We start from the raw sequence: 26,439 nt of genomic DNA, 5'->3' as shown, positions 1-26,439 counted from the left end.
ATAGTCAAGGTGGTGAGCTCGGTGCAGGTGGCCTCTTCCACCAAATCCCTCACCGCCTTGGACCGCCGCCGCATAGCTCCAGCTACCGCCGCCCACCATTTTCCAACCACCAAATCCTCTCCACGGTCATGGCAAGAAACCAACTGCTCGCCGCGGCAACATGCCGTCGTGCGCCCATTGCCATGCCTCGCGCCTACGCTGCGCTCCAGCTCCGCACAGCTCACAGCAACGCCGATCCTGCCAAAACTGGATCGCCGACGGCCTTTCTCTCCAAGGGCAGGAAGATGGTGAAGCCAGGATACCGACGTATAAAGCTTGCCAAAAACTCGGACTCTGTATGCGATATTTCAATGCTGCATGTCGCTTGCTAATTGATTCCAGCCTCTCTTAGAATTCAAGGAACTGGCAGAAAAAACCAAAACCAACCTTGGAAAACTATACACCGTTGCAGAGCAGTATCCCGGCTTCGTAGAAAAGGGTCTTGTTGATCAAAGGATCACAACAATGTTGGCCGAAATGCTTCAAACCACCCATCGCAACAATTTGCGCGACAATAAAAAAGACGCAGCCCTGGCGCCCATCTTGGAGTTCGCAGACCAGCTTGTCGCGGACATACGAGCGGGCAAGATTTGGCCTTCGGCAGTCGCAAGCTTGCGCCTCATCTCCTTGTGCAAAGAGACACAAGAATTTGACAGGGGCAAAAAATACTGGAAAACTCTCTCGGGAGTAGAGGGTGCACTAGACGCAGGAGTGTACGGAAGCTACATTGAATTTATGGCCGAGGAAGGTGTGGCTACGCTTGCAGAGATGGAGGCAGTGTATGAAGAAGGTTTGGGGCGCTTTCCCGGAACCTTTGCAGCCTACCATCTTTCGCACAACGCCATCCTGCCAGACCGGAAAAGGACGACCAACTTTGTGGGCATGTCCGCACACTTGCTCCAGGGAATCGTCACTGCCCGTCTCATGAAGGGCGACTGGAAAAATGCATACCTGGCCCTGGACACGGCTTTCCGCATTTGGCCTACTCAGATCCCAGCTCGGTTCATACATTTGATCCGGACCTTCCGGCCACCAGTGGAGTCGTATCGAGTATTCATGATGGCGTGTCGGTCTGGTGCCGACTCCATTTCAGCACGAGATGCCGTTATTCAAACAAACCTGCTTCGTGATTTCATGAGAGTGGTGCCACTTGAGCAGCGCCCGGAGATCTTCATTAAGACACTCGACATCTTCCATGCCTTTGTCGGCTACGGCGCCCCTGCCACTCATTATTTCATCACGAGTTTGATGAAGAACTTGGAGGCCCTGGTCCCCTCGAGCTATTCTAGAACTCCAGAGGGCCAGAAAGTGGCTGACTTGATTGCTCAGACGGCGAGAGAACTTTACGACGACATGGATAGGGCTGGAATGCGACCGCAAGTCGTCACACTCGCGTCCCGCATCCATCTAATTGGAAAAACCATGAATGTTAAAGAACTTGGACTGGCCATGAAGCAGATGAAGCATATGCGCCCATCAAGCTATGGAAGCGCTGGCAGTTTGGAAAGAAACGTACTACTCGCCGCCGGCAAAATTCAGCACAAGGAGTTGATTGTCGAAGCCTGGTGCGACCTCAAGGCTGCGTTGCCCGCTGTGGGATATGAAGAATACTACGCCTTGGCGGTCGCCTGCAGGGACGCCGATTACAAGGCGTTTTTCTGGGAAGAGTACACTGCCGCCAGCCGCAGAATCCCGGGAGTGGCTCAAGACTCCATCATGTTTCAGCTTGACTGGGCATTTGACCCTAGCAAACAAGAGTCCCACGAAGTTTTGCCTTTGGAGACTGTCCAAAATACCATGAGGGAGGCCAAAGACAAAATTCAAAACACCATCCGGCTGCTCCGCGCGGATAAGGCGCTCAATTTCAACAACTATCCGGTGCCGACGGACATGGACGGCGTGCGCCTCGGCAGCGAAGAAGCCATGCGCGTCGTCTACGACAAGCTCACATTGGACCTGCTGGCACCGCCGCCCCAAGAGGACGTCAAGTACCAGCAGATGCTGACGAGTGCGACGGGCATTCCGCTAGGGGAGCTGCGCTTCAAGAACTGGGTCATGATGACGGAGCTCCTCAAGCTAGCTGAGATGTACGAGGTGTACAAAGCGGACTCGGTGGATGGCAAAGCCAAGCCGTGGCTTCGCCCGCCGCCGGGGCTTAATCAATCGCCTATCAACGATCCGGATGAGCTCCTCGCGGAGGTGAGGCGCTTGAGGAATCTCGATGGTATTCCCCTGCCGCCGGATGTATAGTAAGCTTTGTCCTACCGGATTTTGAGGAAACTTCACTCACTTGCCATGCAGCCCTGATCACGAAGCGCGCAGGGAAGAAGTGAGACGCAGCCATCAGATGAAGATCTGAGCATCGTGGTGGCAACGTCCGTCTTTTCTGCTGTCCTCCGAGCATCTCGCAATGCCTTGAACGACGGCATCATAGGAAGGACAACGGACAACGTGCCCCCAAAGTCGGTAAACCCGGTGACTTGCGTTTGCAAGATGGCCGTCTACCGCGCTTCAATCGACTACTGTATTATCACATTGCAGGGATAGCGATGTTGGACATACGGTTCATGTGGCTCGCCTGTTTGGTACAATCACCGCACCGAGGTCCTACTCGAGGGAAGCGCTCGATCCTCTCACTCAACGCCGACGTCACGTACAAAAGTATGTATGGAGAAAAGATCTACTGTATGCTAACGCACTCCACTCTGCCCTTCAACTCTCTACCTACCTTCCGTGCACATTTGCAGGGTAGACGCGCTCCTCTTCCTCTCCTCTTCTGCCTGCGCCGCTCCACATCCGCATCGCATACGCATTATACCCTCCTCTCGTCTCTTCTTGTCGCTTTCCTCTCTCCTTCATGTTTCGTGTCCATTAAACAAAAAAGTCTGAAGGTTATTTCAGGTTTTCATTTCGTCGCGAGGAGGCGTGCTGTTCCAGTGAGTGGCAGTTGGTGGACGATAAAGGCAATTACCAAGAGAAAGGGACTTCTCCCGTGTGGTTAGAGATGTGTATGTACGACGAGACAAAGAAGTAGAGAAAGAATCATGGAGTAGCGAGCAGTACATGAATCAAGTTTCGGGAGTCTGCTGTCATTCTATGTATTCTGTGCATCCACCTGTGTCCCACGTTCAGCCTCACATGTACTCGAGCAGTCGATGCTCAATACATAGGTATCGTATATCGACTCGTTGCAAAACTTTGTGAAATCAAAATTTCCCACAAACCCATCTGAACGGACAACACAAGGACTGACTGACTGCTGCTGCTTGCCAGGCGGCGGCGGGTGGCATGCACGCCTACTGCTTGCTCTCCGTAGTGCAGTCTTGGTTCATTTGCGCAAACAAACGCAAGTCGCAAAAATCTTTTTTTTGCCCTTTTGCACCACCAACCAACAATTAACTCCCGCGTCAGTAGTCTGCGGCAAGACTATACAAAATGCATATCCACCACTCTTCAATTTTCCCAACTCCAATGACCCCTCTTGTGGGTGGTGGTCATGTTCGAACTGACATTGAGCAGCCGTCAGCCGTCAGCACCTGTGTCGCTCTCCTCTCCCGCTGTGAAGATGAGGCTGTTGTATTGCGAGGGCGTCTGCTTAATTCAGGGGAAGGTAGGTGGGGGGTTTGTCGTCTACAGTACCAACGGACACGGACGAGAAAGACGAAAAGGGAGGAGCACTGCGAGTTCGTTTGTCAAGTGTGATTGATGATGGCATGATGCATCTTTGCTTATACGTACGCAAGCACGTCATCACATCTCATGTCAAAGGCCTCGCGCATGCTAGCGAGACCAGCCGATATGACGAACACGAAACAAAAACATGGCAGTATCAACTATCAAGGAGCCTCTTCACTCAGTCAACCGCAGCAAAGCACATTCCAACAAAAGCACATGTACATGGCGCACCTCCCATGACGAGGCGAACAAAACACAGCTAAGATCGCTCAGACGCACGGCTCGTATTCGAATTCGAATGTCGCTCCATCGCCAAACTATTTTTCGCATCATCACTCAAACATCAACCGCTGCTCGCACCAACGACGTTGTCTTCATCTACGCTTCCGTCGTTTACTCTTGCGGCAGCGCGGCTCGAGGTCTGTTGGAGTGGCGTTTCTCCTCCATCACTACTACTACTACTACCGCCAGAAGGCCACCCACCAGCACCAGTGCCCGAAAACGAGCTTGGATGCTCGTTCGCCGCGTCTGCCTCCTCCTCCGCTGCTTCCGCTGCTTCCGTCTTGTCCTCGACCTCGGCGGAGGCGGAGGCCCCTGCTACGGCTTCGGTCTCGGCCTCTCGAGCCATGGCGCGCAGTCTGTCCATCTGCAGGCGCGTCGACGTGCGCATGCGCTCTTAGTCCTGGTCTAGGCTTTTGTCTCGATCACGACGCGGCCGTTCCTGGGGGATGTTGAATAGCTGCTGCTGTCGCGGTGGCGGCGGCGGCTTTTGCAGACCAAAGACAACGTCGTTCTGACCCGCAAACGTCTCGAGGTCCGAGTCGTCCAGGCGAATCGGGGGGAGCGGGGACAGTGGAGAAATGACTCTCAGGCTGCTCGCGCCCGCCGAAGCAGCAGCCTCATCACCACCGACCCTTTCGTCAGCCGTTGCTTCCACCATGACCGCGCCATCACCACCACCGCTCGCCCGCTGCAGATGGCGGTGCTGCTGGCGCTGCTGCAGGCGGCACCACTGCCGCGCCAGCCCGCTCAGATGCCACTCTTTCCAGCGCTTGACTTGCGCCGCGCTGGCGCCGCGCTTCTGCGCCTGCAGGCCCATCTCGCTCAGCCGGCGGACGACGGGCGGGTGCGTCGAGAGGCGGGAGAGGCGCTGCTGGATGACTTCGGGGGAGGGGTCGGGGAGGTTTGGTGGAGGTTTGGGTGAGGTGGTGCTGTCAGGGCCATTACTACTTGCGTTGTTGTCGGTGGCGTTGTTTTCGTCGGGGAACAGCAGCGGCTCCTGATATGTTGGGAAGCGGGGAGAGCAGACGCCGGCGTCGTTGCTCAGATGCGGCGAGAGGATGAGGGAGGCCCGCCGTTCGATTTGCCCGGGGACTACGACGAGCGGACCGGCGGGCAGAGCGGCGGGTGGTGGAGGGAGTCTTCTCGACGAATCGACGGGCTGGGGGAGCGAGTACAGTTCTTCTTCGTCCGATTCGTCGGGATTTCCCTCCTGGATCCTGGGGCGCAGCTGGTCGACTGGTTCGTTCTCCAAGAACTCTTTGCCCTCGGCGTCCGCCACGGCTTCACCCAGGACGGGCTCACTTCCAGAGGGGAGTTGTTTGGTTGGGGAGATATCAGCGGAGAGATTTCCTTCCCAAGCTGACGATCGACTCGGCGCGTCTCGATCCTCTGATGACTGCAAATATTTCCTCCTCTGCTGGTCGTACCACTGATCGGGCGTGCTTTCCTGCCCCGAGACCAGCTGAACGCGGGACTGCGAGCTGGTCGGCTGCGGCTCCGACGAGTGAGGAGGCTGGGAAAGCTGGGACTGGCGTTGATGCATCTCGTCTGACATTGCCGGGACCGCCGCCGATTCGGCCTCGTTCTTCTTTTGTTCCATGGATTCAAACTCTCTCCACGCGTTTGCCATTGAACCACAAGGATCAGGACCCGCTAAGCGACCAGCAAGAGCGGAACGCTCGAAATATTGGATGAAGGGCTGGAGGCTTCTCGACAACTCATGGAAATTTTTCAGACTCCTGCCCTGTGGCGAATTTGCATACCTCTCCTGAAGGAGCTTCATGTACTCCCAAACCTCAGCACCCATGCGCTCCTTCATCCCCGGACTGTCGACCCAGCTGAAGTCATCGTTGCCACACTTAGGCATCCATCGTTTTGCTCCTGGTGGAGGAGTGGGGAGGGGACGAGGTCTATCAAAGGACCCGCCGGGTGGACGATTGATGGACCAGTACTGTTTGATTTGCGGCCGCCCTTCCAATGCTGTGGTCGCGTTTGTCGTGTTTTCATCGTGTCCGACATGCTCGGGGCTGGGACTTTCGTTCCCAACACTCGAAGACAGCGGTTCGGGAGAAGGACGAGGCGGTAGAGGCGGCGGCGGAGGAGGAGGGGGAGGCAAAGACGGAATGTTGACGCCGCTTCCAAGCCCTGTTCCGGATTGACCCCACGAGACGTTACGAGACTCAACAGGCTGATCTGGCTGGCGAATGGGGTAGTAGGGATGGTTGAGATGGCGCGCTGGGACATTGCGGCTACGGCGGCGTGCATTTTTGGGTGGAATGGTGAGATGACGCTCCTCAGGAGACGGCTGCCGCATGGAGAAGTGCTGCTGCTCGGGAGGCTGCTTTTCGGCCCAGGCACTGCAGTCAATCTCGACGTCGTCGGCGGCGGGCCGCTCCAGTCCCGCTTCGACGTCGACTGCAAGATCCGAGTGGGTGCTCGCAGGCCCTGCCTCCGTGCCGCCATCCGCGACGCTCCTGTTCGACCACATGCCCAGGTGATCTAGTCGCAGAGCGTGGCCGGCGCGATTCAGCCATGTAGCAGGACTGTCGCTGGCACCGCCTCTCAATTTGCCAATCCCGCCAGGGTGATCGTCTTCGTCGTTGTCGTCGTCCTCGCTCTCCTCACGAGCGGCATGGTAGCCGTTGTTTTCACGTCCGCTCTTGCTAGAGGGCTGCTCGTCGTTCTTCTTGTCAAAGAAACCCAGAAATGTCTTGTACTGCTCCTTGTACTGACGGTTTTCCTTCTTCCACCAGAGACGCCACCCGCCGATGACGGCAAAGGTGAGAATGCCCGTCACAATCCAGTAGATCCAGAAGCTCGAGCTTACTGATGTCTTGTTCACATTTCCATCGGAGTCGTCGGATCCTGCCCAGTTGAACATGTCCATCGAAAACAGAGTCTGCAAGGTCAGATTGATGTGGGATTGAAGTCAAGGGGCGGGTTACGTACAGCAACATATGTCCCTGGTAGAAACAAGGCGGTAAGAAAGGCGAGCGTCTTCATGGCGGAGCTGTCACGCGTCGCTGCCGCCGCAAGAGTTGCATTAAGATGATTGTCGGTTTGTGTCATGAATTGGTACAGCTTTTCGAATTCGTCAGGGCGTTGAGATTGAATGATGGGGCTTTACTCACTACTTGAAGCTGAAGCTCCATCCTTGATTTTAGCTGCTGCATATAATCCATGTTGTTGGCGGCAGCCGACGAAAAGTGATTCATCATATCCTTCATTTCCTTTGAACGAGGGTGCTCATGTGGAAAAGAGTCAATGTTGGCCGATTCGTCAAAGAAAGTCGCAAGGAATTCAGCAAAGCGTGTCTGCCACGACGGCACACAGAGGGCGATCAGACTCTCGGTTGTAAGGGTATTGATTTCAGTCATGAGCTTGATCATCTTGGGTTTCCTCTGGTAGTAGGGCTTGTCCTCGTCGAATGGCAACGGCGTATATTGCCCATCCTCGTCTCGCTTTTCGTGAAGCAAGGTGTCGATCTTGCCCATTATTTGGCCCGGTCGCGTTACTCGCAACGCTTCCTCGACCTGCAGAAGTCGTGGCTCAATCTCGGTCATGCAAAAGTGCTGAGCGCGGCGTATATCGCATGACAGAAGAAGTATCGGAAGGAGAAGGGGGTGATCAATTAGATGACCCAGTTCCTTGAGCTGTGGAAGAAACTCGTCCACTCGGGATGCACCGCTGTAACCCGTGCCGTACCACTCCTGTTGACAAGTGAGATTCTGACCGTAGAGAATTCCAGTGGTAATGCCTGTCTTGAGGCGGTGACAAAATGAGAGTCCATAGTTGGCGATGGGATTTTGCTGTTGGACTTTCATTACAAAATCTGGCTGCGTTAGCATAGAGTCCTGCGAAGCTTCTCGAACGTACAAAATCGATCTCCCTCGATGCTCCATGTGTGAACGGAGCCGCGGCTTTCGAATAATGGTAGTGTGGCTGCAGGTAAGTCGAATTCCTTGTCGACAGCACAAAATTGCTCTTTCGTCATTGAAAATGACAGGGGATGCCACAGCGGTGTCTCGCAAAGCAAGAGCCTAATGACCCCGGCGCCTTTTGGTTCTACATCAATTTTAGGGCGACGTCTGCTAAATTCTCCATCATACTCGATCCAATGTGGGATGCATTCAGGAGGGAAGGAATCAGTTTTGTAATCGACCGAACATGAACCCTGATTGTCACATTAGACAAGGCGCTGGCTAGAGTACCGCAAAAACGTACCTTTTCATCTTTCCAGGCGTCGAGAACATTGACCGCAAAGGGACGAAATATGCTGCGTTGTAGAATCTGCTCTCTCTGTGCCTTGAACATGACCTTGGCGATGGCGGGAAGACGTACACGACAGCATTTTGAAAGAAAGCAAGGAAAAGATATAGGAGCAGAGGAAACACAGGTGTTCAATTCGACCACTAAGTTTGGAAATTCAAGAGACTCTGTGGTAGGTATTGCGCGGATGTTGGTGGCAAGTCAATCAGTCAAAGAGTCGAAATTGCGCTGCTCTCAAGATAGAAGCATGCGAGTTTCCATGTTGGTGTGCCGTCCAAGTAACTTGGAGCAGGGCAATCTGGACACATGCGTTGCACATGATGGGGGTATTTGGCAGCGGGCAGGGCCATCGGCTTGCAAGCAAACTGCATGATGCAAAGAGAGTTGATTTGATGGAGCGACGGTGAGCAGTATGACGAAAGCTATGTAACAAGTGGTTGATTGGTCCAGGGGACAATTGCTGCTGCTGAGGTGGTTAAGCGGGATGTTTTTGATGGAATCCAACAAGCTGACTCGTGACGGAGTAATGGCGCACGGTCAACCTGGCGATTCGCGGTCAAGATAAGGTAGGCCTTCTCTCCGGCAGTGCCTCAGGCTTCAAGACTTGGCTGAATGACTTGCTGACTATACCGCGTCCGCATTCGGGTGCATACAGGTGGAGGCGTCAGAGTGGCCACGGTCGTGCAATTGGACGTGGTGAACGAGTGGTTGACAAAATCTCCGGTAAGATGCACGCGTAAATGCGGCTGGGATTGGGACTTGATTGCGAGTGATTGCATGATGGACGTGTTTGGCGCGTGTCTCAGTGAACATGTTCATGTCGTGGTGGAGGTGTCGTGGACGTTGGCGGCTGAGGGAGCGGCGCCGGGGTCGCAGTCTAGAGAGCCGGGCGAGGCCAAAACTGCCCAATCATGGATCAACGCGTTGCAGTGCATGCCTACCTTACCGCAGCTTGGTCAAATATCTCCACATCAGTCTGCAATCCTCTTGAAATAATTCTTCGTCCTCTCTCAATCTCGCACCAACTCGGCCCTCGCCCTCTGTCTTCCATGTCACTGGCATTGTTCGCAAATCATCACCTCTCCCGCGACGCCCGCCGCCTGCCAGTGCTTGTTGCTGCTTCTACTAGGAATGCCTTTCGCATGCTACCCTCTTCCAAAGACATATGGACGTGTAATTCTACAAGACTTGCCACCTTCCTTGTTCATCCGAATCGAGCGCCCCTCACTCCAATCCCATTCCAATCGAAACAAATTACAAGGAAACGCTTTCGCTCGAGGAGCATTCAGAATCAAAATGGGCGACCATTGCTGGCCTTTGCTTTCTCTTTCCGTCACGTCGTGTCTCGTTAACACATGTCGTATAGGTAAAGCTGACAGCCGTATCGATGGTAGGCTAGGCGCGTAGATGGCTTGTTGGTCATGATCATCACCGAATCGCTCGGCCCATGCGCAAACGACATGGAGGTCGGACTGCGAGGCGCGCGCCCTCACGTTACCTGCTGGCACGCGCAATCAACCACTGCAACACCGCGTCCAGGTTCGTCTCCTCTTTGGCGCTGATGCCGTAGCAGCTCACTTCGCGGTGCGACACCGAGCGCAAGTCCATGGCCTCGATCAGCTCGTCGACCGACACCTTGTCTGGCAGGTCCGACTTGTTGCCAAGCACCAGAAGCGGAATGCCTTCCAAGTTGGGCTTCTCGAGCAAGAGATGCAACTCCTCTCGCGCTACCGGCAGCGCGTCCTTATCGGCAGAATCGACAATGAACCTGCGACCCGTGAGCACGACCAACTCGGACACGAAACCATGCAAAGGGATTCCTACACGATGGCGTTGACGCCCCGACAGTACCGCTCCCACATGGAGCGAAATCTTGGTTGGCCTCCAAGGTCCCAACTGATGCGCGTCCAAAAGAATCAGCTTCCGATGCTCATGCTTCCACCGGCACAGCTCGCGTTTTGGGCAAGGCACATGACGGCCCTCGGAGACATCCTTGCAATACATACCATTTCAAGGTCACATGGCCCTTTTGGACTCGCTTCATGTTGAAGCCGACGGTGGGAATCGAGCTGCACAATGTCGGTCAGCCGAAATTTGGCCATGGACGCGTTCCAGTCCCGTCACACAGCTGAAGGAAGGGACTCACTCGATGGTGAACTCGCCGCCCTGTTCACGTCAGTTTGTGACAAAAGAAACCATGGCTCAGTAGCACGGCCCGGCAACTGGGTACTCACCGCCAGAACCCTCAGCAGCGACGTCTTGCCAGCATTTTGCAGCCCGATCATGGTGATGTCCATCTCGGTCGCCCTGCGGGACACGAGCAAATCATGGTCAGCGATGCACAATATCGAACCTGTCTCACTGCACCGCGGCCGCGTAGAGGCACGAGGCGACGAGAGGCCGAGCAGGCTGGGCGGGCCGAAGGCTGGCGGCCATGACGACGTGATGCGAGCAAACTCACCAAAACAGGCGCAACAGCCAATCGTAGATGCGTCTGAAAAATCCAGCCATGGCGAAGTCGAGGGTCTGGAGGGACAGTCTTTTCTTTTGGGCGAAATGGTTGGGAGTTGTCGATGTAAATGGCAGCAGTGTAGGTGTAGGTCAGGTATGCTGCGGTGCGGGAGAGCCCGTCGCTGGTGGGAGCGCGAGGACGAAGGCGACGTGTGAGTCCGGGATGGCCTGGCTGTGCGGGGCTTGAGCTTGAGCTCTCTGCCTCTTTGGCCCGTTTGGCGGGATGCGCGAGGAGGGTTGGGTGTTGGGCGGCAGTGGTTAGCTAGCCAAAGAGACAGCTAGACAAACGAACAGTTGGACCTGGACGGACGACCGGGAGAGCCTGCGCTGCTGTTGCAAAAGACTGGGCTGAGGGCGTGACGGGCAGAAGTGAACATGCATCTGCCTCCCGCGGCCGGCTCGGTGGTCCGTGCCCGTGGCGCCGCGGTTGATTTTGAAAAAGTGCTGCTGCATCTTTCACCAACTCCAACTCCAACCCTCGACGGCTGCTCCAGCTTCACCGAGGACAGTCGCTCTACCGCTGAAGCTGCAAAGTCCTCCACCACATCGCCGAGCTATATCCCCCCACCCTCAACCTCGGCGCCGCCCACCTCCCACTACTTTTTCTCCCAACTCGCGCCTCTCCGCAATGGCGCCCTCGCGTCACCGATCAAAGGCCAAGACCGACACAAATTGGTCAACACAATACGACACTGTGCGCAGGCATAAACTTTTCCAAAACCCGCCTACCGACCATACCGCATACCCGGCCCTTGCCGCAAGCATCGAACCTCACATTCACTCATTTAACGCCATATTCGAAAAGAATGGAATTGTCGACCGGGGTCTCAAGGACATTGGAACCAAAGTCTTTCTCGACGGCGACCCATACCAAAAGCCCGAGGACCGACAAGCTCCGCGGAATCGTCTGAGCGTGCGCATTAGCGACGTCTTTCTGGAACCAGCTGCGCTGCCCGCGTCCAACAAGTTTGCCGTCAAGAACCGCAACATTTTGCCATCCGAGTGTCGTGAGAGACACAGCACATACAGAGGAAAGCTGAGGGCTAGGTTAGAATGGCGTGTCAACAATGGCGAATGGCACGAGTCGCTCCGCGAGCTGGGACAAGTGCCCATCATGCTCAGGGTATGTTTGCTTGCAACTTGACTTGCCATTCGTCGCTAACGCCAAGTAGTCGAACAGGTGCCACCTCCAAAACATGACCCCAGCCCAGCTGGTTGACGCAAAGGAAGAGACGGAGGAGTTGGGTGGTTACTTCATCGTCAACGGCAACGAAAAGCTTATCCGTATGCTCATTGTCGGCAAGAGGAATTTCCCCATGGCCATTATCCGACCTTCCTTTACAAACCGTGGCCCATCATACACAAAGTACGGCGTTCAGATTCGCTCGGTGCGCCCTGACCAAACCTCGCAAACAAACGTCCTACACTACCTCAGCGATGGAAACGTCACCTTCCGGTTTTCGTGGAGAAAAAACGAGTACTTGATCCCTGTCATGATGATTCTCAAGGCACTGGTCGAGACCAACGACAGGGAGATTTTTGAAAACCTGGTTGGCAAGGCCAACTCGAAAGGTCTGTCGGACAAGCAGTTTGTGACTGACCGCGTGGAGCTGCTTCTCCGCACGTACAAGGCCTATGGCGTGCATTCCAAGGAAAAGACGAGAGCCTATCTCGGGAACAAATTCAAGGTCGTGCTCGGTGTCCCCGACGACATGACAGACGAAGATGCCGGTACCGAATTTCTGAGGAGAATCGTTTTGCCGCATTTGGGATCCTCAGATGTCACCGAGGCTCAAGATGCCGACAAGTTCAAGATGCTCCTCTTCATGGTTAGGAAGCTCTACTCTCTCGTCGAAGGCGTGTGCACAATCGACAATCCCGACGCTGTTCAGAACCAAGAAGTCCTCCTTGGCGGTTTCCTCTATGGCATGATCATCAAGGAGAAGCTTGAGGATTGGCTCATGTCCATTCGTGGAGCAGCCGCCGACTGGGCTAGGCAAAAGGGCTCAAGACCATTTACGGACGAAGACTTCCACAAGGAATTCATCGGCAGGATCGTGAGACGGACAAACGAGAACATTGGAAACGGCATGGAGTACTTCCTCTCCACCGGCAACCTCGTCAGTACCAGTGGTCTGGATCTTCAGCAGACCTCGGGTTACACCGTCGTTGCAGAAAAGATCAACTTTTACCGTTTCATTTCGCACTTCCGCATGGTACACAGAGGTAGTTTCTTCGCCGAATTGAAGACTACCACGGTCCGAAAGCTTTTGCCGGAGAGCTGGGGCTTCCTCTGCCCTGTACACACTCCCGACGGAGGTCCTTGCGGTCTGCTAAATCATCTCGCGCACAAGTGCAAGATTGCAACATCGGACGTCGACGCTTCCGCCATTCCTGGTCTCGTAGCGCAACTCGGTGTGTCCAGCGTATCAGCCGCCTCCCTGGAGGACAGTGTCGTCGTGCAGTTGGATGGCCGCCTGCTGGGATTTTGCAGTCCAGCGCAGTCCAAGCTGATTGCCGACACTCTCCGGTACTGGAAGGTCGAGGGCAGTCACGGAGTTCCCACGGAGCTTGAGATTGGCTACATCCCCAGCTCCACCGGTGGTCAGTACCCTGGTGTGTACATGTTTTCGCAGTCGGCACGTATGTTCAGACCAGTCAAGTACCTGCCTCTGGATAAGCTGGATTATGTCGGCCCCTTTGAGCAACCATTCATGTCCATTGCTTGTACCGAGCCGGAGATCGTTTCGGGTGACTCTACCCACGTAGAGTACGACCCGACCAACATCTTGTCCATTGTCGCCAACCAAACGCCCTTTTCCGACTTTAACCAATCTCCTCGCAACATGTACCAGTGTCAGATGGGTAAACAGTCGATGGGAACTCCGGGAACCGCAACTGCGTACCGTACCGACAACAAGTCGTACAGGCTACAGACTGGCCAGACGCCGGTTGTTCGCCCGCCTCTGCACAACGCGTATGGTCTCGACAATTACCCGAACGGAATGAACGCAGTCGTCGCCGTCATTTCGTACACTGGATACGACATGGACGACGCCATGATTATCAACAAGTCTGCGCACGAGCGCGGCTTTGGTCATGGTACCATCTACAAGACCAAGAAGGTCGAGTTGAACGAGAACGCAAAGAACAAGGGCAGCAAGAACATTACCCATCTCTTTGGTTTCGCGCCCGACGGATTGATCAAGGCCGAGTGGCGGACGAAGCTCGACGACGACGGTCTCCCCCACGTTGGCGGAATGGTGCAAAAGGGCGACATCATTGCGGCCTACCACACCGTTTCTCTCGACACTGCCTCCAACAGCTACGTCAACAGGGATGCTCAGACGCAGTTTGAAAAGTACAAGGACGACGAAGTCGGATTCATCGAAGAGGTCCGTCTCATCGGCACCGAGAACGGCAACGAGCCGTTCCAGGCCATCAGCATCAAGATCCGCATCCCGCGTTCTCCAGTCATTGGCGACAAGTTCTCGTCTCGTCACGGACAAAAGGGAGTCATGTCGCAAAAGTGGCCCATGGTTGACATGCCCTTCAGCGAGTCGGGCATGCAGCCCGACGTCATCATCAACCCTCACGCCTTCCCGTCGCGCATGACCATCGGCATGTTTGTCGAGTCGCTGGCGGGCAAGGCCGGCGCTCTGCACGGGCTGGCCCAAGAGTCGACGCCGTTCCGGTTCGACGAGCAAAACACGGCCGTCGACTACTTCGGGCACCAGCTGCGGGCGGCGGGCTACAACTACTACGGCAACGAGCCCATGTACAGCGGCATCACGGGGCAAGAATTACACGCGGACATCTATATCGGCGTCGTCTACTACCAGCGCCTGCGCCACATGGTCAACGACAAGTACCAGGTGCGCACGACCGGCCCGGTGCAGCAGCTCACCGGCCAGCCCATCAAGGGCCGCAAGAAGGGCGGTGGTATCCGTGTCGGCGAGATGGAGCGCGACGCCCTCCTCGCCCACGGCACGGCGCACCTCCTGCAGGACCGCCTGCTTAACTGCTCCGACTACGCCAAGGCCGCCGTGTGCCGCGCCTGCGGCTCCTTCCTGTCGACCGCGCCCTCGGTGGCATCGTACGGCCGCGGCGCGCGCAAGGGCGGTTCGTCGTCGAGTGCTGCGGCCGTCCGCTGCCGCCGCTGCGCCCGCCGCGCCGACGGCTGGGAGCCCAAGAGCGAGGTCTGGGAGGACGGCCACGGCAACCGCTGGGTCGGCGGCGAGGACGTCGCCGTCGTCGCCGTCCCCGGCGTCCTGCGCTATCTCGATGTCGAGCTGGCGGCCATGGGCGTCAGGATGAAGTTCAAGGTCGACCCGTAAACTGCGCGCTTGGGCGTGTGTAGGATTGGGGTGGATCTGGGGGGATAGAGGGGAGGCAGGTAGACGGGGGTGGGGGTGGAGCTAGAGCATGGCTGGCGCCCTTTTTTCAATTTCCATCTTCCGGGGGGGGTTCTGGTGTTGTTTCTCTTTTTTTGGATTGGCTGGAATATGTATGGGCTTCGGGTCGGAATTGTGTGCTGCACAGTTTTATCAGAGAGGTGTGACTGCGCGGTCATTTTTCTTCTCCTCCCCCCAAAAGCAACTTTGTTTCGTCTTTTTCTTCTTTGCTTCAACACAAGACAGACCGACGTGAAGCTGTGGTGGTCAATCAACCCTGTTGGTGCTTCGTTGGTGACGGGAACCACGACTCGAGGTTACTACTGCCTTCCATTCGCCCAACCAGACACGTAGGATTGATTTGCCTTTGATCGCAGTATATATTCTGCCACCTTGAATTGGATGAATGCTTTGATTGCCGGCTCAAGCTACAGCCGCCTATCCTATGCTAATAGTAATAATCCAGCGAGACCGATCCCATCTCATCCCCTCGCTTCGTCTCTTCATCTCTCCATCTGCTACCCTGCTCGCTTTCTTTCCCTTCGCGCAAAAGCGAGACAATATGGATGTATGAATCTTTTACGCTCATCGGCTTTTCGATGCGACTGACTGCTGCCCTTTCACCTGCCTATGTATCCACAGCCATGCCTCCAGCATCAAACGAACAACCGCCGCTCTTCCTCGCGCTATTCCCAAACTTTGCGTCCAACTCCTCCTCATCGCGTCATTCGTTCCTCGTGTGTGTGTGTGTGTGTGTGTGTGTGTGTGTGTGTGTGTGTGTGTGCTTCTCGCATCGCTGATCCGAATCCAAACCACGCCACGCCATCCCACACCAAAAAGCCTCATTCGGGGAAGAAAGAACAAAGATGAAAAGAAAAAATGCGCGACATGTCCGACCAACGCCGATGCCAAGAACGAGAAAGAAGAGGAATTTTGACGGGCGGGTGCCTAGCCTACAGACCACACAGCGCAGTCTGGCGGAGCAAGAGCCGCTGCCAAGGACGGGCGGGCTGGTAGGTGGACAGGTAGGTAGGGAGAGAGATGAGAAAAGCAAAACACAGCAGTAGGTATATCGAAGGCAAAAACAGGGGTTGGGGCTTGCGTCGGCGAAAGAAAGCAGCAAAGGAAGGCAAGACGGTAAGAAGACGTCATGACGATTGTTCATCCGCGTCTTGCACATTGAAAATTTCACTCCACGGCGGACGGGAGCAAAAGCAAGAGGGAGAAAGCAGATAAACAGGAAGCATGAAGAAATTTTCAAGCCTGGCTGCGATCCAAAGGCGCAATGCCACCCAACACCACCACCTCTCCCGAACAGGTAGCCAAAAAGGTCGTAACAGGGGAATCGAAGAATAAGAATGAAAAAGAAACTCGTGAGATCCAAAGAGCTGCAAACCCAACGCACCCGCTCAGGGGGGAAAAAATACTCAAGAAACGAAACAAGGATCCAGCCTAAAGAGCCAGAGGAGAAGAAGAAAGGAAGCGTGTAGGAGCACGGAGCCTACAATATTAACATGGCAACTCCCAAAGCGACAACCAGCCCCGCCAAGCCGCCCTTTCCGGGCGGCGCCACAGCAGCTGCCGCGCCATGGATGCCGAGCAGCTCATCTTGCGTGCCAAACGTGACGTTTTGCAGAATGGTGCTGTTGTAGCACTTGCCGCCGGCAATGTCGAGATTGGTCAAGTCATCTGGCACCTTGAAGAACATGTAGCTCTGCTGGTTTAGGTCCTTGAAGCCCGATGTGTCGTAGGGGAACTTGTCATCGTCGGTGGCAGACGTGTTGCGCAGGAAAATGCACTGCACTTGACCGGGGTACTGCTTGGCCATCTGGGGGTAGTCCTTCATGACGTCAGAGTTGGACGTGTCGGCGACAAGGATGAATTTGCGCTGCGGGAAGGTCTGGAAGATTTTGTCGAGCAAAAATTTGCGAATCGACAGGGTGGCGTCAACGTCGCTGAAATTGAGGGGCCGAGTGTCGAAAGAGCCGCCAGGATAGGTCTTGTATATGAAATCCATGTAATTGCGAGTAACCTGGACTATATTAGCACGTATAAAGCGGCACAGTGTGGGACGAAAGAAACGTCAACTCCAAGTTTTGGCGCAAAGTTGCTTGGCAGAGAGTTGGTGTCCAAACAAGATGTGTGTACGAGGAATATTGAAGCAACCCGGCATCGCATTGGAGTTGACATTTCCTTTGCGAACACCGTAACCATCCAAAGAACTGCACATACCTGTTCTGGGGTCGTTGTCAAGTAATGGAAGTGCATGTTAGGCAAGGAATCCGACCAGTTTTGATAGATGCTCGGCATATTCAGCCACGGCGTGAACGGGCGGGCGAACGAATTGAGGAGTCCTTCCTTTGGCTGGTAAATTTTCGTCACCCGGAGGATATCATCAATATCAGAAATGACCGTAAGACCCGTGGGAGGAACCAGGTAAGCCGTAGCATTTCCCAAATCACTGCCATTGGCGTACACGTTCAGACGCTGAATCTCTTGGGTTTCGTTGCCCGCGAGCAGACCGCCGGTTGTGTTGGCGATTGGAAGGAAAACGTCAAAGTCGCCCTCGCCAGTCGTGTTGTACGGCAGAGTCAGGTTCTGCTCTCCGCCGGAAGGCGTCACTGCACCGCTTCCACCCGACTGTCCGCTAGCTCCTTGTTCGGGGGCAGGCTCCAGGTGCATTGAAACCGTCTCATTACCCTGCTGGACGACGAAAATCGAGGCAGTCAGGTTCCGCGCCTGGTCCTGCTGCGACGCAGGCAGATCTTGGATGTCTGTGCCAATGAGAAAGACGTTGGCCAGGTCATTGAGCTTTTCGGTCGTGGTGTTTGGCTGCTTGTAGACGTTGCCGTGAAACCTGACGTTCCAGCCCTGATCGGTCCAATTGCCATATGGGGGAATATTCAGCACATTGGTTGGGAGAGCAGCGAGTTGCTCGTCGCTGAGGCCGAGCGATGTCTGAACCGCCGATCCAGACGGAAAATCTTGAAAGAAGTTGGCGACGCCTGCAAAGGCAATCGGGTCAGCAAAGCGCCAATGAGATTGGAAGAGGTCGCATACCATCGGCGACATAGCTGGGAATGTCGGAGCCCAGCTGGGTTAGCACCGACTTGACGTCGCTCTTTACATCGTCGATGATGTTGCGACGGTGCATTCGGGTCCTGGTCGGATAGGTCAGGGCGGGCGAAGGAGTGATTGCCGGGTCGGGAGCAGCAAGGGGAGCTTGATGATCCTGCGGCTTCGTTCCATGGCGTACGGCATAGCGAGTGGGCTCTGGAACGGCTGCAGCGAGTGCGTACGCGTCCAGGAGGGCGATGAGCAGGGTTGCCTTTTGTAGCATAGTGCTGTCGATTGATCGGCCAGATGTGGGGAAGGGCAGTCGCCAGTCGACGACTCGAGGATGGGAGAGGACGCAGAGGAGCAGAAGACGAGTTGAGACAGGACAGAGGGTCGTCGAGGTTGATAAGCAGCATGTCAATTGGGGGGACAACGAAGTGTAGTTGGCTGCCCGGGGTAGGGCAGGCTGAGACGACCGGGAAGGATGTGCCGCCGTGGCTTGACAGCAAGCACCGCCGCTGTGATGTCACTCTCCGACGTCTCGCTTCGCTCGCTTCACTCCAACTCCATTCCCGCCGCACACGTCGCCATGTCACCATGTGTTTGTTCTTCAGCCTCGTGCTGCCCAACAGGTGCGCACTATGGTCCACATCCGCTGGCACATCGCCTCCCTCGTGGCCGCCATCTGTTCCTGCATTCTGAGACCATGGCTCCCGCAGAAAAACTCTACATAGCCTGGTGTATACAATCCCGAACTTGGCAGCCTAGACCCCACTTTGCCCACCGACTACGTACTGTTGCTCTCTGCGACGACCTTGTTCTGATACGAGGCAGGGCAATTCATCCGCCGAGGCTGTGAGGTCAACACTTCTATTTTCATCCACTGCTGTATATGCACACTTCCCACTCTGACGTCGGCGTTTCTGCCATGTACCGCGTGTGGTTGATCCTATGTACTGTTGCTCGCCCCATGCTGACCACCATCAACAACGCCTGTCAATCAACCCCTGCCTTGCCCTGCAACGCCTATAATCCAAAAACGCCATATGCACAATCCATCTACACCTTGAACTCGGGCACGCTCTTGGCTTTCTTGAGCACCCGGTGTCGTGCAAGCAGCTGCGAAATCATAAAGTGGCTGACGTCCTCGTCGGCATAGTACGACAAATGACTGGCGATGCTGGCCAATAGAGAAATATCAAACGCGCCCCTGCTGCCTGTTAGCCCGCTGCTGCTCACCACTTCGCCACTGCTTTCCAACTTACTCTTGGATGCTGTAGTCGACTCGGCCGTTGCTGTTCAAAGCCCTCACCTTGGCCTCTTCCCGCCTCAATTTTCGGCTCCGCTCCTCGAGCTCTTGCCACTCTGGATTTTCGCCAAGCTCTCGCTTGTCCGCATCACTTACTTGGCTCTCCCGCCGCTTTTGGAACCCCGAGTAAAGCGTCTCAATTTCCGAGTCGATCAGCGTTGGCGGGTGTTGGCCTTCGTCACCGGACTCGGTCTTTGATGCGTCACTCTGCTGCGCAAGCTTGCGCCTCCGCTCTTCGTTTGCGCTCTCTGGGTCCGCCGTTGTGGGAGAGGCAGTCGACGAAATGACGCCGCCCGAAATGTTGGTCCCAGCACCTGCGGATAGAGGCACGCGCGATTGAACGGCTGTGTTTCCCTGTTTCGACCCATCGTCGGCTGTGATGCCGAGGCTGCGGTTCAGAAGGCTGCTGGCAATTCCGGAACTAAGACTGGTCCAGAGACCGGACACACTTTGCCCTACGCGGGCGCCGATTCCTTGGAGTCCCTGGCCCACGGGCGCGCCAAATATGCCTCTTTTGGTATAAGGCAATGGCTGAGGCTTGAGAATCGACATGGCGGGAGAAATGAGTGGCTCCAGTCGGTAGCTAATCGGATCGGTAGGATGGAAAATATTGAACACGCTCTGACATTTTGGAGACGAGGTTGTAATCTCAAAGTGGTTCTGCTGCGAAATGGTAGCTCCACTCATGGAAGATTCGCCAAACGGATCGTCGGTACTTCCCAAGGGACTCTGGCTTTGGAATCCGTTGCGCATTCCACGTGCGGCGATCCTCTTTCCACGAAGCATTTGGAAAAGGCCGATGGGAGACCCGAGCGCATAAAAGTCCTCGACTTCAAAGTCCAACTTAAGGCCCTCTTCAGTGCGGCGGTGGTGCCGGTGCCGGTCTGTATGGGTCTTTTCCTCCTTTTGACGACACAGAATGTCGAACATGATGGCAGATCCCAGCGAGTGTCCAACAAGACTGACCCGTCCTTTAAAGTTGGGATTCCGTTCCTTGAAGAGCTTGTAGGTTCTATTGCATTCCTGGACAACGATGCGGGAGATGTGGCCCTTGTACGCCGGACTCTGATACAAAAGGATGTCCAGCGCCAAGTCACTTATCAGGTTTCGCACTGCCGGCACTCCTTCGACGGTGATGTTTTCGAGGGTCGGATACTCGTCGTCTTCGGCCGAATTGACGTCGCCTAGATCGAACTCTTTGCGATTGTGCTTCAAGCTCTGTTTGGGAAAGTCCAGAAGATGTCGCCACACGATGGGAAGGGCCTGGACACGACAATTCTTGGTCTGTTTTTCGACTTCTCCATTCAACGCTTGAAGATCAGCCGAGCTGGCGTAGACTGATTTCATCGTCTTGCGCATCGTGTTGACATCATGCACGAAATTGACAGATTCAACCCGCATACCCAAACGTTGGCCAATGCCGTGGGTGACTAGCAGCAAGTGCTCAATCTCTCTGTCCTGCTCGTCGCCTTCTTGCTCCTTGTAGTCTTCGCGAATCTCCCTTTCTGCTCGCATGCGCACTTCCTCCTCTTCTTTGGACGGGTCCTCGTTCTGAGCCGATGATATCAGGTTCGAGACGTGGCGCTCTAGAGATTCTTGGCGACTTTCAATATGTGCTTCGCCTTCGGCGTCGCTTTGGTTGCCAGACGAGGGCTCGCTTTCGTGCTCGTTTTGTTTCGCAGTGCCACCAGCCTTGGTCTCTGTTTCAATCTCCTTGCCGTCCTTGGTTGTCTTCTTCTTGGCCTTTTCTCTTTCTGCCTTCAGATCTATGTAACCACGGACTAGTTTAACACCAGCAAAGTGACCACCGCCTGCGAATCGTTGATACATGGTGCTGCTCATCCGCGAAAGAAAATCGTCAGTTAAGAGCCAGGCTGTTGTGGAATCTTGATAGGTAACGACTGAATTCATGTGAGCTCCGAAAAGTCTGTGCGCCTTGGACTGTTCTTGCGTGGATAAATTGTCATCTGACTCGTGGTCTTTTGCAGTATTCTCCATCTCCTTGTCGAGGCCTGAAGCAGAGGCTTTTGGAGAATGCATGGATGCAGATCGTGAAACGCCAGTCTTCGTCTTGTTTGGATCTTCGCCAGGTTGAAGAGAAGTTGGCCGAGATTTCGGATGAGATACGGAACGAGATCGCTCGACAAAGCGCCAGGGCTTGACCTTGATGTAACCTTCCTCAAGCTGCGTAGCAAGATTCTCGTCGCATGGCCTGAGGACAGTAGCGCTGTCTACACTCGTTGGTTAGGAGAGTCTAGCACACGTTGCAGGATACCTACCTTGGTAAAACCATGTCCCTCTGCGGACCTCGTAGATGGGGCCTATCCAATATGCAGGTGAAAGTTCCCTATCTTCGACGTCGACGTCGAACAGAAAGTCCTCATTCACAGGGACCTTGGCCTTGAGTACGCCATTTGGTTCAGATCTTTCCCAACGCACATGTCTCTCCTTGATTTGCCATTGCCGTGGCTCTTCCTTTATGTTTTCTTCGGGATCGCTGGTCTGGGACTGCTGTTTCTGTCGCGCGGCGGCGTCTGCTTCGTCGCAAAGCTTCTGGAAGGTGGCTTCGATCGCGCGCGAATCTCCCGGAGAAAACGGACTCCATTTCTTGGGCTGCTGGGGTTTGTCTGGCTTCGTGGATGCTTCAAAAGGTAGCGCTTTGCGTTTAGGGACCTGGATGCAGCATGTCGTGTTAGCGTGCTGATACCGTTTCGACAGACGAGTCGCTTACATCGACAGCGTGAAACCACTGGACCGTAGGCAACGGGCAGTCCTTGGGATACTTGGACAGGCTCAGTCGATGCCTGTTGCTGACGGTGTGGTCGGCGCCCCGCTGTTGGACCAGGTTGATTTCTGGTGGAGTGTCGCCTCCCTCGGGAGCTGGATGGGTCTTGGGAGTCTGGTTGCGGGAGCCCCATGGCGATATGGCGTTGATACCAGCGGAAAGATATGACGACGACGGCTTTGCGTCCGGCGCAGTCATGATGCGGCCGGGCTGGCCCTCACGGGCCTGGGGCTTTGTTGACCACCACGATTGCGGGTACCTGGCAAGGTTGTCGGCGGACAGGCCAGGGACGCCGTGCCGCAGGATATGGAGTAACGAAGCAGGGATTCGGGCCAACGTGAATAATGTGAGGAGGTATAGCCAGAGAGGTTGAAACGAGAGAGAAGCTATAGAGAACAAGTAACTAATGGGGCGGAGATGAGGCTAAAGAATGGCGAGTAGAGGACGCATGGACTGGACGTGCGGCAACGGAAGCGGTTGACGGAGCGTTTCAAGCTGTGACGTATCAATCAATCAGCCTTACCCGAGCTCGGTCCGCCGGTCTTCACTCCCTTTCTTGAAAACACCACCTCTCTTCATTCGCTACAAAACCATCAAACATCTCCACCGTGCCGACGCCCTGCTCCACTGCCGTCTCAAGCCTCTTCGGCGCGAACCGACCCGCATGCCAACCGAAGTCACTCGGAGTAAGCTTCTTTTTGTCCGTGTGGGCCGTGCATCATGTCTCCTCGTACCGACAATATTGAACAATCGCTTTCCAATACTACGGGGATCCAATTTCGCTTTGTTTCCCACCGACTCCATTAAGACGGCGACAAGTGCCAAGGAAATGCCTACAGCCAGATATTTGTTCCAAGTCATCACACACGAAGCGCCTGATTGCTCCTCGTGATCATGCTTGTAGAGATGGCACGCGCTGTCTTTCTGGCTGCGAGGAATATGAATGCTCCCTGACCCCATGCACTCTTCCTTGGTGACTATGAAGCTTTGGAGTCGGTGTTTTCATTCGTCGCCCGCTAGTCCTACCTCGGTCCTTTCTACCTTGGCTGCCATGGCCTCATGCCCCGTCCCAGTTCGGCACAACGCACAGCACCCTTCGGCATTAGTGAAGACCATTGTGGTCAAATCTGGAAAATCCATTCGCCGAACATCCGGGTGCCTCTGCGGGCATAGAGCGGGACCGAAAGAAGCAGCCAAGCCTTGCTGCCGTTCAACATCTTCCAGCCATCAATATACAAGCATGTCCCAAACGGGAAATTCTTTCCTCCTTCGCCTCGGAGCAAGAGAACTGGCCTAAAGGGGCAACACCAGAGGGACAACACCACTTGGACCTCCGAAACGGGGCACACTCAACAAGAATCCGATGTCCACCTACTATGGCACAATGATGCGTAGAGTTCATCGAACTCCGTTCATGACTTCTTCCAAGCAATAATTGCCTCTGTCGTCACCACCATCAAAATACGCCTGGAGACTCCGACCTAGTCCGAACGCGGTATCATTCCAGAGAAGAGAGGCGGGCTCTGGACTCCTGTCTTTGAAATGCTGCATAAGCGAGCGCGAAGCTTTTCCCGCCCTCCACTGCTCGCTCTCGGTCTCGAGTCAGTGGTAGCATCTGCAGGTGACCGGGGTTGATTAACGTTGAGGCGGTCAGTTTGATTTCACAACATCACGATGCTGCATGACTTGCAGAAAGCAAGGCATTTCCCGCCAGGTACGAATCTGCACTCAGTTGGAAAGGACGACTGAACTGGTAATCTGACAAGAATTTATCGGTCAGCAGCAGATCTGGTTCGGATCGCCGGCTCAAAATGCAGGGTGCTTTGGTCTGGACGAGGGTCCGAAGTGGTTTGGATCCCCCGGGTCAGGTACCGACCATCAAACCACGTGAGCGGCACTTGTTCTGTTCAGCAAAAGGGTCCTTCGGATTCACAACGACTCGCTCGCGCTCGTTTACCGCGCTAGCCAGAAATATGCTCTTCTGGGCATTGCGCCACCATCGAGGACTGACCTTATTCACACATTCTGCGTCTCAATTATAGGAACGCGTTTTGTTGAAGTCGGCGTCCACGGTAGTTGCTAGTAGCTGATCTCAGCCATCATCTCAAGTCCTGATTCTCCAATCCTCTGCTGGATCCAGTGGTAGAACAAAAGATGGAATTCCTTGATGCAAGAGACGGTAGCAAGCCATCCTTCCGGATCTATTAGCCTGTGCTCTGATGTCCATGGACTATCCGCGGAATGTTTGCCCTGATACTTGCGACTACACCTGAGAGGAGAAACTGCGTCGTCATTTTCGGCTCAACCATCATTCGATTCAGGGCCTTATTACTGCCCAATCGGTGATTGACGTTCTGCACCGAGCCACCGGTCACACCGAATTGCTGTTTCTCGAAGGTTGCACACAAGCTTCAGCATGAGGATGCAGCCCGGCTGGGCCCCGCATGCACATCTCAGACAGCTGAATCCACATTATGCGAAAAGTCCTCTTCTCTGGTAAAGGGAATGGTCCAGAGGGCTGTGGACAGAGGCATAGACAGAGGCATGGACTGCACACCAAGAGTACAGAAGCACGGCAGTTTGCCCACCTGTTGGCAGAAATGGTGTCTAGCAGCAGTAGCTGCAGCATCTATGGCAGGATCCCATCAATATCCAAACCAAAACTAACGAGATCCGCAGTGCCATGGGCAAGAAGCGCGCATCTAGAAAGATTCCACCAATTGAGCTGATTCAGGTCCCAGAAGCACGCGAAACTGTTGGAGCACACACGCCTGCGACAAATTGGGTCCGCCAGTGTCCGCTCTGTACGCTCAACATCTGCATCACGAGATCATTGGCATGGCCCTTCCCCAGTGACGTGGATGTTGCCCCACCACTCCTGATGACCTCCTCGCACTCCTCAAACACGAAGCCCTTCCTTCACGTCCGACGTTTTGCTGCGGCGGCAGATGAGGTTCAAACGCGTGTACAGAAGAGCTAAGCTGACTCGCCAGCTTGGTGTTCAGAAGACCGGAATGTCGAGGAGAAGCGTTGGTTGATGGATTTAGCTGCAAAGACCAGGATTCTTCCCCGCGTTTTTGCTCAGCAATAGCCTTTACCCCACACCCAGCCACCACACCCCAGTGGTTGGCCAACGTTGCTGGGTCCGCCAAAAACCTTAAGTTGCTGAATGGCGTTGCTCGCCGTCTTGCTGATGCGAATTTCTGGTGCGGGCCAAACCGATCCTAAGCGGCGTTGGGTGGGTCAAGACGTCTTCTTCCGACTTGTCCTTTCCTCGCGGCGTACAAAATTGGAAAAGCGGGCAAACGTAATGCGGGGAAATAAGCTGAGGCGCTTCCCGCAAGAAGCTCTCCCTGTCTCCCGAGACTGGGGGTTGACGTCTGTGGGGAATTCCGGGTACCCGCTGCATGGTACTGACATGTTTTGAGTGCGGGGACGGAAGCACCCTCTACCTGCAAGGTAAGAGACGTTCTTTGAATTTGGACCTGGTCTTGTTTCAATTGTGTCTTCTTGTCTTCCAATCGCAAGAGCTGGTGGATTTCTTCAAAGGTCTTTCGATGGGCAATGGAACCTACAGCTCACAAGCTGGCCTAAGGGTCCTGCAAAGCTAGCTTAAACAGGGGTAGTTGCCTCTGATCAGTCAGGGTAGCTCTTCGGGTGGCTTGGGGCGCAGGACATGCCCCATCCACGCCAATATCAACTCCACACTAGCTCCACTGGAGGACTTTGCAAAAGACCACTGAGAGCTCGTGTAACAAGGCATGCCCAGTCGACCTTGGCACCAGCAACTCGACAGGAACGTCACAAACCCGGGAAACGGCTTGCGGCAAGTCACGCATCAGGGGAGCTCTCTCCCCAATAACGTGCCGCCAACCTTGACGATGCCGGCCAGTCCCAGTTTCAACCCTGCATCTGGAGCGGGGGGATAGGGCTTGTGCGGCGCTTAGAATGACTTCCGGATGGCCCTGGCACAGGCTCTCCACGCAAGCAGCAAGCAAGCAAGCAGGCGCTCCCCCAGACCCAGACCATCCGGACCTTGAGAGGATAACCCTTGGGCTCGCAAGGGTTGATACTGGACCTCTGTCAGCCGCTGGCCGCTGCTTCCTTCGTCCCGAAGA

At 55.0% G+C, this 26,439-nt stretch overlaps 8 protein-coding genes across 8 annotated transcripts; 4 read left to right on the top strand and 4 right to left on the bottom strand.

The window, feature by feature from the left end:
• Positions 1-182: 182 nt before the first annotated feature.
• Positions 183-2,398, top strand: BKA78DRAFT_356752 (uncharacterized protein; the record flags this gene model as incomplete). The annotated part of the gene is made up of 3 exons (XM_066892111.1): positions 183-335; positions 382-2,288; positions 2,341-2,398. 3 exons carry the CDS (start codon positions 183-185, stop codon positions 2,396-2,398), a joined length of 2,118 nt encoding a protein of 705 aa, XP_066740016.1.
• A 1,992-nt stretch (positions 2,399-4,390) lies between these two features.
• Positions 4,391-7,990, bottom strand: BKA78DRAFT_356750 (uncharacterized protein; the record flags this gene model as incomplete). The annotated part of the gene is made up of 4 exons (XM_066892110.1): positions 4,391-6,895; positions 6,946-7,077; positions 7,128-7,828; positions 7,873-7,990. 4 exons carry the CDS (start codon positions 7,988-7,990, stop codon positions 4,391-4,393), a joined length of 3,456 nt encoding a protein of 1,151 aa, XP_066740015.1.
• Positions 7,991-9,759: 1,769 nt separating this feature from the next.
• On the bottom strand, positions 9,760-10,776 carry BKA78DRAFT_333713 (ADP-ribosylation factor family protein; the record flags this gene model as incomplete). Its single annotated transcript, XM_066890118.1, has 6 exons — positions 9,760-10,033; positions 10,090-10,161; positions 10,272-10,334; positions 10,412-10,431; positions 10,500-10,572; positions 10,727-10,776. The coding sequence occupies 6 exons, from the start codon at positions 10,774-10,776 to the stop codon at positions 9,760-9,762; spliced, it is 552 nt and encodes a 183-aa protein (XP_066740014.1).
• Positions 10,777-11,253: 477 nt separating this feature from the next.
• On the top strand, positions 11,254-15,170 carry BKA78DRAFT_347176 (putative DNA-directed RNA polymerase I subunit beta). The gene is made up of 2 exons (XM_066890555.1): positions 11,254-11,899; positions 11,949-15,170. Exons 1-2 carry the CDS (start codon positions 11,405-11,407, stop codon positions 15,111-15,113), a joined length of 3,660 nt encoding a protein of 1,219 aa, XP_066740013.1. The 5' UTR covers positions 11,254-11,404; the 3' UTR covers positions 15,114-15,170.
• Position 15,171: 1 nt separating this feature from the next.
• BKA78DRAFT_325728 (uncharacterized protein) lies at positions 15,172-15,549 on the top strand. Its single transcript, XM_066889383.1, has one exon. The coding sequence runs from the start codon at positions 15,282-15,284 to the stop codon at positions 15,522-15,524; it is 243 nt and encodes an 80-aa protein (XP_066740012.1). The 5' UTR covers positions 15,172-15,281; the 3' UTR covers positions 15,525-15,549.
• Positions 15,550-16,671: 1,122 nt separating this feature from the next.
• Positions 16,672-18,510, bottom strand: BKA78DRAFT_257592 (uncharacterized protein; the record flags this gene model as incomplete). Its single annotated transcript, XM_066885201.1, has 3 exons — positions 16,672-17,202; positions 17,403-18,175; positions 18,231-18,510. The coding sequence occupies 3 exons, from the start codon at positions 18,508-18,510 to the stop codon at positions 16,672-16,674; spliced, it is 1,584 nt and encodes a 527-aa protein (XP_066740011.1).
• Positions 18,511-19,287: 777 nt separating this feature from the next.
• On the bottom strand, positions 19,288-22,780 carry BKA78DRAFT_45644 (DDHD domain-containing protein). Its single transcript, XM_066893219.1, has 3 exons — positions 22,268-22,780; positions 21,816-22,209; positions 19,288-21,767 (listed from the first exon to the last, which is right to left on the bottom strand). The coding sequence occupies exons 1-3, from the start codon at positions 22,517-22,519 to the stop codon at positions 19,489-19,491; spliced, it is 2,925 nt and encodes a 974-aa protein (XP_066740010.1). The 5' UTR covers positions 22,520-22,780; the 3' UTR covers positions 19,288-19,488.
• Positions 22,781-25,396: 2,616 nt separating this feature from the next.
• On the top strand, positions 25,397-25,873 carry BKA78DRAFT_45632 (uncharacterized protein). Its single transcript, XM_066893218.1, has one exon. The coding sequence runs from the start codon at positions 25,491-25,493 to the stop codon at positions 25,746-25,748; it is 258 nt and encodes an 85-aa protein (XP_066740009.1). The 5' UTR covers positions 25,397-25,490; the 3' UTR covers positions 25,749-25,873.
• The last annotated feature ends 566 nt before the right edge of the window (positions 25,874-26,439 follow it).

This window comes from Phyllosticta capitalensis (assembly GCF_038381095.1).
Source record: "Phyllosticta capitalensis strain CBS 128856 chromosome Unknown BKA78scaffold_11, whole genome shotgun sequence".
Taxonomy (NCBI): domain Eukaryota; kingdom Fungi; phylum Ascomycota; class Dothideomycetes; order Botryosphaeriales; family Phyllostictaceae; genus Phyllosticta; species Phyllosticta capitalensis.
Note: the sequence above shows the minus strand (reverse complement) of the source record. Positions and strands in the feature narration are given on the sequence as shown.